The following is a 16,234-nucleotide window of genomic DNA, read 5'->3' on the forward strand; positions in this document are numbered from 1 at the left end:
CAACACTGGGAAAAATAATACATTTTGTTTAATATATTTAGACTTATTCTAAAACTACAGAATTCATATCGATTAAACAACAAAATAAGTATATTTAAATATTAATATTCTTTCAATTATAACACACTAGTATTACATTAATTAGCAGCTGTTATAAAATATTTAATCACACATTATTATGACTGACCTATCAAATATTCCAATTGTTAAGTACATTTGAATATTTTAATTGCAAATATTAAAATATTTGATATTTTACATAATTTTTACTGTATTATTTATAAATATATATATATATATGCTAATATATGTATAAATATGAGATATCTTAAACTGTAGATATTCAATATTGTTGAATTTATATTAAACACTTATTTATTAAGTAAATCATATTGTGAAGAAATTACTTATTTATTCATGCTGATATTGCAAATTTCGAAAACTCCTTCATATGAAAACATGAGGAACATCTCTATAAAAAGCCGTATAAATCATAATTGAGCTGTGAGAAGCCGAACATTACGGCCTGCAATTTTGGCCTGCCGTTTTCCCCCCAGTTGCTGTTGCTCAGATATCCACACAGTCATGAGGAAATGAAAATCCTGAACACATTGCCATTCAACCATAGACAGTGGCAATCGGTTCAGCGGCGCAAACTCTCCTAAACCAAGCAGATTGTAATATCAGATAGCAGCGGCAGTTTCATTTTCCTGTATTTGCTGAAATACGGTCAATCCCAGGCGTACACACTGGGCTGGAAATGAGACCGAAGCGCGGGGTTAGAGATCTGTGACCTTTCCCAACCTTCTCCTGGCGTAATTTCGTCCCTTGTCTTCCATTGTACAAGGCCTTCCTGAAGTCCGGCAATTTGCTTTACCGCATGATGGTGTAAATTTTTAATTGCCCCATGTCCACAATGGGGGAAGGGTCGTGAGTGGAATAAAACCCCTCAAACATGCTCCGACTTGAAAGTAGGATCTTCCTATTGGTGCATATGCACACGCACGCCACATTCAGTCAGGAAACACACAAATGCATTCAGCCTGAGCTTCTGGAGCTGGAAAATTAGATCAGAGTATGTAGTTTTGACCTCATGGCTGTGCCAGCAAGAGAAACGGATGGAAAATAAGGGGAGATACATGGAAAGGGGGCTGTGTGTGCATGAATGCATGTGTGTGTGTATGAAGATAATGCGCTGTATGGGATGAGCCGGGGGAATTTGAGTCGAATATAAAATTGGACTGAGTGTTAGTGGCGAGGTTTTCTGCAATAAGGCCAGTGTCATGCTGTCCACAATCGCATCATTAGCTGACTGCTTTGTGCATGCCTGTTGAAAATGAATTAGCAGTCATTTCTTCACTGGAGTTCGTAATGTAGGAACTACGAGCTGCTTTTGGTGCATAGAGAGTGAATTAGGGAAAATTGGTAATCTTTATTATAACAACAGCATTAAAAGGACAGTTCAGGAAAATGTTCAATTTGCTGTATGTTTCACTCAGGCCATTTCAAAGTAGAGAATTAATGAAGTGTTTAACTGTTTTTGGTGATTCGTTCAAATCAATAGCTATTTTTATAACCAAAGATGCAAATCAAACTGGAATATCGCATAAAATATTTGCGAATTAGGCACCGCTTCCATCGAATGAGTCAAAGAGATGAAACAAGTGACTTTGTGATTAACTGCTACCAAATATCATTCATTAAATCATTTTCTTTTTGGCTTAGTCCCTTTATTAATCTGGGGTCGCCACAGCAGAATGACTTTTCCAGCATATGTTTTACGCAGCAGATGCCCTTCCAGCCACAACCCATCACTGGGAAACATCCATACACACTCATTCACTCACACTCATACATTACGATCAATTTTAGCAATTCACCTATAGCACATGTCTTTGGACTGTGGGGGAAACCGGAGCACCCGGACGAAACCCACACGAACACGGGGAGAACATGCAAACCTCACACAGAAATGCCAACTGACCCAGCCAAGGCTCGAACCAGCGACCTCTTTGCTGTGAGGTGAACGGCTACCCACTGCGCCACTTTAATTTAATGCAGTAGGGGAAGCCACTGTGGGCCTTTTTTCAAATATAATAAATGACTTGCATCTCAGAAGACGAAACGCAATGAACGCGTGGTGGTTTTAGAAGGCGTAAGACTACACTTTGGGATCGTAGCCGCTCAAGATAGTTCTGATAATAATTCTGAATTACTTTGATGACCGATTTTTGGGTGAGGTATTTTAGAATGGCCAAAACAACATTTCTAATGTACTATGTAGTTAGTACATGTCTTTCAATCCAACACAATCTTACAAAAATTCATAACTTTTCGATTTAATGGCTACTTCTTATGGATTTTTATGATCTCATACATACAATTTAGTATGATTTGTATATCTCCCAATGACCGTTGGGTTTAGGGGTAGAGTTGGGTGCCACACCTCCTTTTTAAAAACGTACGAACTTTCGTACAAATATTTTACATAATTATCAAGCCACGAAAATTATTTTGTGCACACATAAAACAAAAATAATCACTTTATTCCACAGTTTATTCTCCTCAGTGTCACTATAGGGCTCGCTCTTGCACTTATATTGACAGTGAGAAGAAGAAACTGTTGAATAAAGTCATTATTTTTGCTTTTTGTGCACATGATGAGTTTATGTGCACAAGTTGGGAACCTTGCTGTCTATAGAGGATGAGGGAGCACTCAAATTTCACCTAAAATATCGTAATTTGTGTTCCAAAAACAAACAAATTAAGGTTTCAGGGGTTTGAATGACATGATGGTGACTAATTAATAACATCATTTTAATTTATGGTTGAACTAACACTTTAATATATTGTTTTCATCAATAAAACACCAGAAAAAACATCAAATTACTACTGCATCCTCTATTCCAATCACGTAACGTCAAAGTCCTAAGTTAAACATCGTCTGCTTACCATTTTGTATCAGATCGTTTTGTTTTGATAGCAGAATATTAATCACGTATGCCTTAAACTTATAAATCACATCATGTCTAGTGCGAGAGTTACTTCAATAAGCATGTGATTCTCAGAATATTTACATGATTATCAAGCCACGAGAATTACTTTGTGCACACATTAAAAAAATGACTTTATTCAACCGATTCTTCTCCTCAGTGTCAGTATAGGGCATGCTCTTTTACATATACTGACAATGAGCACTCAAATTTCTTCTAAAATATCGTAATTTGTGTTCCGAAGACAAACAAACAAAGGTTTCAGGAGTTTGATTGAAATGAGGGTGACCAATAAATAACATAATTGTAATTTATGGGTGAACTAACACTTTAATTTATCGTTTTCGTAAATAAAACACCAAAAAAACAACAAATTATTACTGGTGCATTCGCTATTCCAATCGCGCAACACCAAAGTCCTAAATTAAACATCTAACACACTCTGACTTCTAACCATTTTTATCAGAGCATTTTGTTTTGACAGCAGAAAATGAATTACGTATGACTTCAACTTATAAATCACATCATGTCTGCGAGAGTTACTTCAATAAGCATGTGATTCTCAGATGGCGGCGCTGAGGGCGTGAGAGGCTGGTGGGTGTTCGCTAAGTTCGCCGCGGCTTCTTTTTGAAGAGTTTGCAGATGGATGAGTGCTTCATCAAGACCTGCCTTGAGAAGAACTCCATTATCTGGGCTAAACATCTCACTTCGGCACCTGTGAGCCGCGCGAGTCGCGACCCCCTCCTTCTACAACTCCAGACTCGAGAGAATGGAGGCCGGTAAGGTTTTCCATAATCAATTTACCTTCCGAGATGAACATAAACCTTCTCCATCCCTCCCCCGTGAGCTTCCCCTGTCTCTCTTTCTACTTTTCCGTCTCGCGCTCTCTCTCTTTTTCTCTCCTCCGCTCCCACCTCAGTACATGCCAATGAATAATTCACCAGTCAATGTGGTGAAAGGTGAGGTAAACAAGTCTATTGCCTAATGTCCTGAGAGGACGGAGGGGAGGAGAGAGAGAGAGAGATGTCTGAGCGCTGAAGATTTTAGGACTGTGGTTTACATTTCAATGTCCCCCTGAATCATTTGCACCTCGCTTGACCCTAAAGGTCATACCGAGAGCAGATCAGAAGGTGGATGCATCTCTTGCACTGTTTAGCTGTGCATTTCTTTGTCTTAAAGGGACAGTTCAGCAAAATGTGAAAATAGTGTCATTAATTGTAATATAATGTAAAATAATACTATCACAAGTGCGTTTTTAGAATAAAAACATGGAGCATACTGACAGAAAATGTTATTAGTTGTTGAAAATGTAAAAAAAAAAAAAGACATACATTGGCAGGGCAATATATCAAAAGTCTTTTTTGAAAATTTTGAGCGAGATGCTAATGGTCTAATCCGATTCAATTATTTATGCTAAGCTAAGCTAAAAGTGTCCCGCCAGACCTGGAAATCGGCTGAGCAGATTATAAACTGTTTAACTCTCGGGGAATTGTAAAATTATTCTATTTACAAAATAATTAGAGTGTTCCTTTAACGTGAAAAGAAAAATCAAGCAAACAACCAGAAGAACGTTCAAATTGCTTATTAAAACATTTATTTTTGATAAATATAAATAATTAAAAAAATATTTTGTTTAAATTTAATAATTAATAATAAATATTAATTATTAATAAATAATTATTTAAATAAATAAATAAATAATTAAAATCATACGTATTTACTGAATCAAAATATTAAATAGGAAAATTCTCCATTCTCTGGACTGTCAAATAAGAGTCCACGCTCCAGCACTGGCAAAATACAAATTCTTATCAGCCTCGCTTGCCCCTAAAGGTAATACAGAGAGCAGATCAAAAGGTGGATGTTTAGCTGCACATTTCTTTGTCTTAAAGGGACAGTTCAGCAAAACTATCTTAAAGGGATAGTTCAGTAAAAATAGTCTAAATAGTACAATTAATTGTAAACTAAAATAAAACAATGCTATCACAACTGGGTTTTTAGAATAAAAACATGGGAAATACGCTCATTTTACAACTCCCCAAGATTTAAAGAGTTGAGTATTACCATTTTTGTATTCATTCAGGCGATATCTGGGTCTGGTGTGAGCAGTTTTAGCTTAGCTTAGCATAGATTATCGTATTACACAGGAATGAAAGTATAGTTCTTAGCCATTGCAGTCTAGAAAATAACAACTTTTCAATTTTAGACAGTCTTAGTGCATGATGTAACTACAAAAGGGTCAAGCATAAACAGGAAAATGAATCAAAAGTCTTTTTTTGAAATTTTTGAGCGAGATGCTAATGGTCTAATCCAATTCAATGATTTATGCTAAGCTAAGCTAAAAGTGCCCCCGCCAGACCTGGAGATCGGCTGAGCAGATTATAAACTGTTTACCTCTCTGGGACTTGTAAAATTATCCTATTTACAAAATAATTAGAGTGTTCCTTTAACGTGAAAAGAAAAATCAAGCAAACAACCAGAGGAACGTTTAAATTCCTCTAACATTTTTATTTTTAATGAATATGTATAAATAAATAAACAAATACTACAAAAATCGTACATATTTACTAAATTAAAAATATTAAATAGGAAAATTTTGCATTTTCAGGACTGTCAAAATAAAAGTCCACACTCCAGCACTGGCAAAATACAAAATCTTATTAGCCATTCTTCATTCATTCATTCATTCATTCATTCATTCATTTTCTTTTCGGCTTATTCCCTTTATTAATCTGGGGTCGCCACAGCGGAATGAACCGCAAATTTATCCAGCATATGTTTTACGCAGCGTATGCTCTTCCAGCTGCAACCCATCTCTAGGGCACATTACCCATTCTTATTAGCCAAATAAAAAAAAGGCAATTATTGGTTGATATATTGATAGACCTGTTGGTAGATAGATTGGTTATCATTTACGCTAAATTATAATAAAATAATAATAATAATAATAATAATAATAATAATAATAATAAACAGAACATTCTTCAAACTACTTATTTAGTTAAAATTTAGTACATAACCACTGCATTACAACTGCTGGAGTTAAAAAAGAATTAAATAAATCCACAATCAGTACTAACTGGCCAAACAGAAAAACTGCAAGAAAAATGTATTTTGTTTAACATATTCACTAAATTAGAAAGAATAATTGAAAAACTCTTCTTTCTTATCTCTGTCAAAATTGAGGTGCAATATAAATCAGCTGATCACTATCAATTGTTGATCATTTAGATAGAATAATAAAAAAATAAAATAATAAGCAGAGCATTCTTCAAAATATCTCCATTTGTGTTTCACAGAATAAATAAGGCCATACAGATTTGGGATCACATGGTGGTGCATAGCCAAAAGAAAAAAAAAACATCTGGATTATATTTTTTGCAGTCAAAAACCTTTTAAAATGTTGTTTTATTGTGATAAAAGCACATATTAAAATGCATTTTGACAGTCCATAATTTTGCCGAGAGTGAACCATCTTTTAGCAAATAAACAGCAGTGTGTGAGCTACTTCTGAATGCCGAACAATGGATGTGCGACTGAATAGCTGTGTGATTCAGACAGACTGTGCTGAATAGTAGGCTTTTTATGGCTCAGCGTCCAGTCCTCGAGATTGAGACGGCCGGACAAAGGCCACGTGCTGATATGCTGGCAATGCAGCTATTCAACAAAACAATATGGCCAAATATGCAGTTTGAGAGTTGTAGTGACTGATTTTTTTATTATTATTATTTGTTTGCGCAGAATCAATTTAATTGCCTGGTTTGCCTTCATTCAGCTGCAAAGTATTTGGCAGTTATTGTTATTGGAGTTATAAAGTCTAACATTACACCTTCTAAGCTACCTAGATTGAAATGTAAGTATATACACAGGGGAATATATACATATACACAGGGGAAGTCAGAATTATTAGCCCCCTTTTGAATTTTTTTTTTCTTTTTTAAATATTTCCCAAATGATGTTTAACAGAGCAAAGAATTTTTCACAGTATGTCTGATAATATTTCTTCTACTGGAGAAAGTCCTATTTGTTTTATTTCGGCTACAATAAAAGTTTTTAATGAAAAAAAAAAAACATTTTAAGGTAAATATTATTAGCCCCTTTAAGCAATATTTTGCTTACAGAACAAACCATTGTTATACATTAACTTGCCTAATTACCCTAACCTGCCTAGTTAACCTAGTTAAGCCTTTAAATGTCACTTTAGGCTGTATAGAAGTGTCTTGAAAAATATCTAGTAAAATATTATGTACTGTCATCATGGCAAAGATAAAATAAATCAGTTATTAGAAATGAGTTATTAAAACTATTATGTACAGAAATGTATTGAATTTTTTTCTGTCCGTTAAAGAGAAATTGGGGAAAAAAATTAACAAGGGAGCTAATAATTCAGGGGGGCTTATATATATATATTGACTTTTTTATAATATATATATAATGACTTTTTTTTCTTGATGATGTTTAACAGAGCAAGGAAATTTTCACCGTATGTCTGATAATATTTTTTCTTCTGGAGAAAGTCTTGTTTGTTTTATTTTGGATAGAATAAAAGCAGTTTTTATTAAGAAAAAAAAAAACATTTTAAGGTCAAAATTATTAGCCCCTTTAAGCTATTTTTGATAGTTTACAGAACAAACCATCGTTACACAATAACTTGCCTAATTACCCTAACCTGCCTAGTTAATTTAATTAACCTAGTTAAGCATTTTAAGGTCACTTTAAGCTGTATAGAAGTGTCTTAAAATATATCTAGTCAAATATTATTTACTGTCATCATGGCAAAGATAAATTAAATCAGTTATTAGAAATGAGTTATTAAAACTATGATGTTTAGAAATGTGTTGAAAAAATCTCTCCGTTCAACAGAAATTGGGGAAAACTAAACAGGGGGGGGGGGGGGGGTAATAATTCTGACTGCAACTGTATATTACCTGATGGAAAAAAGGTGACCAAAAATCAATCAATCAATCAATCAATCAATCAATCAATCAATCAATCAATCAATCAATCAATAATATCTGTAGAAATAGTTTGCTGAAGTCAACAGATTGACACTTTAAAATGAAACTTTACAAAGATAGCATTTTCTATGAACCATGAACAAGATTTCTTTTTACATGACCCTTCCAGTAATGCAGTGACCCTAAAAGCAATTCAAACGCATGTATAAAAGTCACTGCAGCTGCCGTCTGTCAGAAGAACAGCAAAGAAAGAAAAGCCAGAAGGCCAGAAAATAAGAGGGTTTTTTGTTGTTTTTCAGAGTGTTTGTGTGTTTTGGAGGAGTGTGTACTCACAGGCATGGTTTGACTGCCGTGCAGAGCGCTGATTGCGGACTGAGCTTCAGCATGTGTGGAGAACTTTACAAAAGCACAGCCTGATGGAAAAACACACACACACACATAGAAACCCTTTAACCACAGTGTAGAAAAGCACATTAAAACACTAGAGACAGGCAGAAAACCCTCCAATGTAAGCAAACCATTCCTCTAGAGACTCAAAAGCGGGCTATTTACTGCCACATGCCCATCTATGCAAACAAAAACACTAAATACGGGATAATTGATAACGTTTTTAAGCGTCGCTGCTGATATTCATCGTGCCATTTGGGATTTGAGAGCAGTCGGGTTGCAAACCGTTGAAGAAACTGATAAAATATTGAGGGTTTGTGTTAATGTGGCTTATATTTATGAGCGTAATGTGTTCTTTATAGTCATTTTTTCATTAATACACACTAGGAGCTAAGATTAAAGTTTTAAAATGATTTTGAAAGAAGTCACTGAGATTGCGTTTATTTTGATTTATAATACGGTAGATGTTTTGAAATTTTATTGTAATTTAAAAGAACTGTTTTCTTAATTAATGTAGCTTAAAATGTCATTTTCTATCCTTGTGATCCAAAACTGATTTCTTTTAGCTTCTCTAGGCTTAAGTGATCCTTAAATCTTGTGATCAGAAGTGATCGCAAATGTTACTAATATGCTGATTTGCTGTTCTGTTAAGATTGATTATTATCGGTACACTGTAAAAAATAGCAGTGATTTCAACGGTAAAAAACTGTAAAAATGCAACCGTAAAAATCCGTAACCTGGTTAACAGTATGTTTCCTTAATATATACGCTGAATAACTGTAAATTGACTTTCCCAGAATTCCCTGCAAGACACATCAGTTTTTTCACTTTTTGTTGACATTACTATGGATCTTTTTAGTTGTTTCCCCACCAGTTATGTACATTAGAGATTTATGTTACATCTAATGTTGATAAACAATGTTTATTTCATGACTTTAATGTTATGTGTGTTACCATAGTGGTGTTTAGTAGCTGTGTGAATAGCCGCATTTCCACTATCGGGCCAGTGCGAGCCAGGGCTTTAATCGGGCCAGGTCGGGCCAATAGTCCGGGAGGTTGAGAAATGAGGCCGAAATCATGTCGCGTTTCCACTGTCGGGCTAGTTGCTCGCAGCGCGTCACGCAAACACCGCCCCCAGAACGTCCCCCGAATCAAACGTCACACAACCCGTCACACAACCCGCCCACTTCAGCGGGAACAAAAAACTCAAATTATAACCACAAACACAACCTGGCATCACTACGAGAGCTGGAAGATGGAGAACACCGAAGCGATTGCTTTTTTACTGTTTGTGGTCTGTTGGTGTAAGGCCAGACAGCGATCCCTGGATAAGGACATTCGAGTTCGGCGGCATACTTCGAACACAGATTTTGGCTGCAAGGCGCAAAAGAGCAGCCGAGCGACGAGAACGACGATAGCAAAACAAATGTAAGGGAAGAAAGCATCTTGTCTCCTCTTTACCTGACAGGAAAACTCCGCCTTTGTACGTAACCCCGCCCCGAAGCCCCAGTTGGCCCTCCTTGGCCCAAGGTATTCGGCCGGCCGAAAAAGGCCGGACGCTGGCCCCAAGGAAGCCCCGCTTTGGCCCGATTACGCCCCGGAAGTGATAGTGGAAACACGACTGGCCTTGGCTCGCCCTGGCTCCCTCGCTTTAGGAGCGATAGTGGAAACGCGGCTAATGACACTGAGCACCTTCTATACACTGATTCACTTTTCTGCTTGTGGGAAAAGTTGTTAGTGATTACGTAACTTTCACATCACCACCTGCATATGGCTGTGTTAACGTGTTTATCTGTGTAACAAAAGATGTGTAGATATTGGTAATACAAAAGAAAGACATATTACCTCTATAAATTAATGAAATACAGTAGTTTACTGTAAAAATGAAAAATTACTTTTACGGTTTGTACTGTATTTTTAACAGTAAAATACTGGCAACCACAGCTGCCGTTTTTTTACCGTGAATTTTACGGATTTAGTTTTTACAGTGTATCCAATCTTAAATAGTGATTCTTATAATTATCAGTGCTGAAAACATCAACATGTGTGAAACGTTTTACTTTATTTTGTTTGATTTCATGATTTAAACAACATTTATTTGAAATCAAATGTATTTCGTTCACATTATAAATGTTTTTACTTTCAATTTAACCATTTTGTGTGTTCAGTAAATGTTCCCTGAGCAGCAGATCATTATTTTATAATGATTTTTGAACAAACATGGCACACAGAAGACAAGGGTGATTTCACACCTGTAGATCGATTGTTTTGTTCCGAAACAGGGATTAAAATTGTTACAGTGTTGCTCTTTATTCTTTTTGCGGCTCTCTTTCACATAGCAAAGTTTCTAAAAGGACCAAAACAGCTAAAACAAGTCACGTGCAAGTAAACTCACCTCACATTGGTTGAGTTCCATGGTCCTTATTTTAATTTATGACGATGAGCAATAAGACATTATAACTGAAAAGCTGCACTTTAATTGTGAATGATGACACATTAAAGGCTTTACATATTATAGAGAGAAATAACAGATAAACCAAGACTGCAGTTAAGGTCAATTTTCCTAACGGATAAACAGCTCTCGGTAATATTTCAGCATGCCTTCACTTTCATATTTGACATGAAACGCACATTTACTGGTATGAATGACATCCTGCCCTACTCATCATTCTCTCTTCATATAGCCATTTATGCCTATTACCAGAGGTGGAAAGTAACATTACATTTACTCACGTTACTGTACTTGAGTAGTATTTTGTGAATTTGTACTTTTTAGAGTGTTTAAAATCTGTAATTTTACAGTATGATTTGCCTAAAGTATTGTACTTCGCTACATTTTAAATCATATCTGTTACTGAGTAAAAAAAATATATAAAGTAACGCAACTGAAAAAGAAAAAGAAAAAAATTGCGCCTGGAAACCACGTCACTGCAGCGGCAGAGTACGAAAAAAATCTGCGAATTTGACTATTTACTGTAGCTGGAGTTGGATTTATCGCCGTATTTTAGAAAGTTTATCAACAAAATGCCTGTCAACCACAGCAATGACAAGGTAAGCTACTGTATGTGGCTCATTATTAATTTTAGCCTGTGCCCTTAAAGGCGTAATATGGAACTTTATGATGCAGGAAATAAATAAATAACACTTGGAAAGTTTCGAATGCTTAGTATAAAAGTATCTCCAATCCGCTGTTTAATTTATTCATGTAATGTTTGCACTTGTTAGACTATAAACCTTGTTTGAATAAACAATGTTTGATTCCCTTTCTTAGGTTGAACACAAAAGAAGATATTTTTAGGAATGCTGGAAAGCTGTATCTATTGACTTCCATAGTATTTGTTTTTTTCCTGCGATACATAAATATATATATCAGAAAAGATTTTTATCACTGAAACAACGCAGCCGAAACAGTTCGTCATGTTGGGATGACGCAACAGCGGCTTGCGCGTGTTGTTTGAAACACTTCCCTACACTTGATCCGTGATATAAAGATCATTACTGTGCGAAAATAAAGCAGCACGCACATGATATGATCCGCGATGGATGTGGTGAGACTTCTTTTTAATCGCACGCACAAGGAGAGCTGGAGCAGCGATTGAGCAGCGCATAACGCAGAACATGAGCAGCGCGCAACTGATCGCAAATCTCTTTGAATAATTACAATTAATAGCTAAATGTATTTGAAAACAGAACTATTGAAAAAGTAATACAAAAGAAGTGTAACACATTTCTGAGACGACAGTAACTAGGAAAATATAATGTATTACATTTTGGAAGTAACTTGCCCAACGGTGTTCGTAACATTGCTAATGTTCGTTAGCACAAGGATTGGACATTAACGGGGAGCAAAATTGTCTATATGCACAACTGAGCTTAGATAGCAGATGTTGCATTAGAATTTGTGAACTTGTTTAAATTGTTAAATAGGATAATCTGTAAAATATTTTAAATAATTATTAAATTGTTTGTTTTTGGTCTTTAATTTTTAAAGTTTATTCAAATAAAATGACTAATTGGAGATTTTGAGAACTAGTTAGTCTTTATTCTTTACTCATGAGTACATTTTAATGAGGTAATTTTTACTTTTACTTGAGTAGATTTATAGAGATGCAACTTTACTTTTACTTAAGTAAAACATTTTTTGGGAAGTAACAGAACTTTTACTTGAGTAGAAGATTTTATTACTCTTTCCACCTCTGCCTATTACATACTGTAACCATAATGAACTGTGATATAGCTTGGTTCTTTAGTCTGTTGGATTGTATTGATCCACTCTAGAGTTTGCTTCAGTCGAGCCGGGACCACCTCATTCAGGTGATCACAGACCGATTGTTTTGGCATGGAACAGAGCGCGATTGCTGGAATCACAAATGCCAAACAAACCGTGCTAAGCAGGCAAATGCACCAGGTTCCGAAACTAACATCTAAGTGTGAAAGCTCCCTTAATTACATTCTAAACGACATCCAGCAAGAACAGTTATTTAAAATTTTACATATTTTTTATAATATAAATACATCCTGATTACAACATGTACTGCAGTTCTGACTAAATCACAGAAATAAATGACATTAAATTTAATTCAGCAAGCAAATTTATGTTTTTACTGGATTCAGCAGTAAAATGACAGGTAAATGACATTTTAAACTACATTCAGAAAGAAAAATTATTTTAAATTCTAAAAATATTTAACAGTTTTACAGATTTTACTGTATAATTTCATTATTAAATAAATGCCAAATATGCAGAATGTCACAACCTTTATCACGGTAGTTTAAATGACTAAATCAGGAATAAATAGCATTTTCAACAACATTCAGCAAGTAAAATTCTAAAAAAAATTCAAAATTTTCAAAATATTACAGTTTTACTGTAATTATGATCAAATAAATGCAGAATATGCTTATTTATAAAAAAAAATGGACCACAACCTTTAAAAACCACAGGAATAAATGACTTTTTAAAATTAATTCAGCAAGAAAATGTATTTTACATTCTAAATTTTCAGGAATTTTACAGATTTCACTATATTGTTGATCTAATAAATGCAGAATATGCTTCTTTTTTTACATTTCTGGCCACAACCTTTATCTCAGTAGTGAAAATGACTAAACCAGAGGAATAACTGACATTTTAACAAGAATATGTATTTAAAATTCTAAAAATATTTCACAATTTTACTGTATTTTTCATCAATGCAGCAAATGCACAATATCACAACCTTCATACTGTTAGAGTAAACCGTTAGTGTAAACCGTTAGTGACGTCTATCTTCTTTGGTCTGTTCCGTAAGACTGGATATATTCACCGATCGGCCCCCCTAAGTAGCAGAAATAATCCTCCAGCAATTTGTGTGCGACTGGCGAGGGAAGAACGGCGACTCCCACTGTGCTTTTCCAAATGCCAGGCTGTATTAGTGTCTACCACTGTCCCTGCGGCCTCGCTGGCCAAACAATGGAGTCTATATAAAGTTGAGCGCTCAGATGTGTGCTTTTTCTGCGTCTCCGAAGAGTCTTCTGTGTTCAATGAGTGACAAATTGTTGGTTTTTGGACCGAGCGAAATGTCAACGCTAAGTTTTTGTATTTAGTAGAGTACACAAAGAGAAGAATAACGGAGGGAGGAACTTGATTTCGTCTGCCAGAAATTGATTGAGGATTTTGTACAGTTATGTTGGGGAAAAATGAGAAAATATTCAGCTTCTCTGGATTTATGATTTATAGCCACATCAGATTTTGTGATACTGATTGCATTTCTTCTAAATTTAAAATAAAAATGTTGTCATTTAGAGCTTAAAATGTTAAAAAGGTGCCATATTTTTTGACGTATATTTATATATTTTATATTTAGACATATAAACTAACCGGCCACTTTATTAGGTACACCTTACTAGTACCAGGTTGGACCCCCTTTTGCCTTAAGAACTGTCTCAATCCTTTGTGGCATAGATTCAACAAGCTACTGGAAATATTCCTCTGAGATTTTTGGTCCATATTGACATGATAGCATCATGCAGTTGCTGCAGATTTGTCGGCTGCACATTCATGAAAAATCTCCTGCAAATCTTTTGTTCCACCACATCTCGAAGATGCTTTATTGGATTGAGTTCTGGTGACTGTGGAGGCCATTTAAGTACAGTAAACTCATTGTCATGTTCAAGAAACCAGTCTGAGATGATTCATGCTTTATGACATGGCGTGTTATTCTGCTGGAAGTAGCCATCAGAAGATGGGTACACTGTGGTCACAAAGAGATGGACATGGTCAGCAAAAATACTCAGGTTGGCTGTGGCGTTGACACGATGCTCAATTGGTACTAATGGGCCAAAAGGGTGCCAAGAAAATATGCCCCACACCACAAGGCATTTGCGCCCAGAGAACTGCCGCTCACTGGATATTTTCTTTTTTTCTGACCATTCTCTGTAAACCCTAGAGATGGTTGTGCGTGAAAATCTTAGTAGATCAGCAGTTTTTGAAATTCTCAGATCAGCCTGTCTGGCACCAACAACCATGCCACGTTCAAAGTCACTTAAATCACCTTTCTTCCACCTTATAAAATGGCCGCTGAGCATATATTTATTTTTAAACAACACAATAACAATGTTTTTTGTTTGTTTGTTGTATTAGAAGGGTTAAGAAATAAATATTTGGTGGAACATCCTGATTTTTAACCTCAAGAAATGAAAACATTTGTAATTTTAACCAATTCTGAAAAAAAGAAGAATAAAAAAACATTTATTTGAAATTTAGAAGAAATGTTTATAGTTAAGGAATAAACTGTTATTTTATAGTTATAACATAGCCTGAATGCAGCTATTTTTTTAGTGTGTTTCCCAGAGTTTCACATAAAAATGCTTTTAGGCTTAATATTTATTTTGAATATAAAGGGTTGTTTATACTGAAGGTCATCATAATTTCTGTTTATTTTATACTTAAATTTTTCATTCCCATTAAAAAAAAAAAATTCCCATGTTCATGTACATTTAAAGGACTTGTTGTGGAGTGAGAGGTACTTAATTCCATGTTTATGTTTCTAACATTGCTACTAGTAGCTATATATTATAATGACTTACAGTATAAGATATGGCTTACACATCGTGTGACCTGTTGGTTTTTCTTTTCTTGAAAAAAAAATACAATGTATTTTACAGAAAATACAGTACAGAGGGCGTTCATAGGTGTAACACGACACCTTTATAATCATGAATCGGCACATTTTATGAAAATGAAGGAGATTTTATGTATGTTTATGACAACGGTCATTAAATGTCATTCACTCAGTTTTGTGATTTTAAATGCAAACATGACATTGTTTAAGATGTCGTTGCATTGACAATTTGACTTTTCCATGAAAACATAACTTGTCATAAATCTGTCATAAACATGAGTGCCATGATGTCTTTATAACTCATGAATATTTTTCTGAACACCTTTTTTAGTGGAACAAACTGAATTTGTCAATAAATTTTCTCATTAAATATGTCAATACTCAGTGTCAAATAATTTTATAACAGGATCATTAATATTATACATATTAGTTTGTACCACTACAGCTGAGGTCAAGAGAAATATTAATGACATTTATAACATTCATGACACAATTATAATGGCCTCATGACAATCACAGATTTATGACCAGTTATGTTGAAAAGTTGTTAACAAAGACATTTTAAACACTGCCACTTTTGCATTTAAAATGATATAACTGATAATGATAGATTGTCATAAGCATCCTTAAAAGTTCATTCATATTAATGACGTGTGTCTGCCACCACATAAACTACAACTACCATAATCTTGCGCCAATTTACACCCGCTACAGCTGTCAATAATCCAGACACTCACTCATACATTCAGCTGAAACTCATTTTCACTGATTACCAGGACTATAAACACACACC

At 34.9% G+C, this 16,234-nt stretch overlaps 1 protein-coding gene across 8 annotated transcripts in view; it reads right to left on the reverse strand.

Moving 5' to 3' along the window:
* celf5a (cugbp, Elav-like family member 5a) overlaps window positions 1–16,234 on the reverse strand; it is a 388,064-nt gene that overhangs the window by 68,127 nt on the left and 303,703 nt on the right. For all 8 annotated transcript variants that reach the window (XM_056447706.1, XM_056447713.1, XM_056447712.1 and 5 more), the window contains exon 5: window positions 8,285–8,364. In XM_056447706.1, coding sequence (XP_056303681.1) covers window positions 8,285–8,364 — 80 coding nt within the window. The remainder of the gene's footprint in view (window positions 1–8,284; window positions 8,365–16,234) is intronic.

This window comes from Danio aesculapii, chromosome 22 (genome assembly GCF_903798145.1).
Source record: "Danio aesculapii chromosome 22, fDanAes4.1, whole genome shotgun sequence".
NCBI lineage: Eukaryota > Metazoa > Chordata > Actinopteri > Cypriniformes > Danionidae > Danio > Danio aesculapii.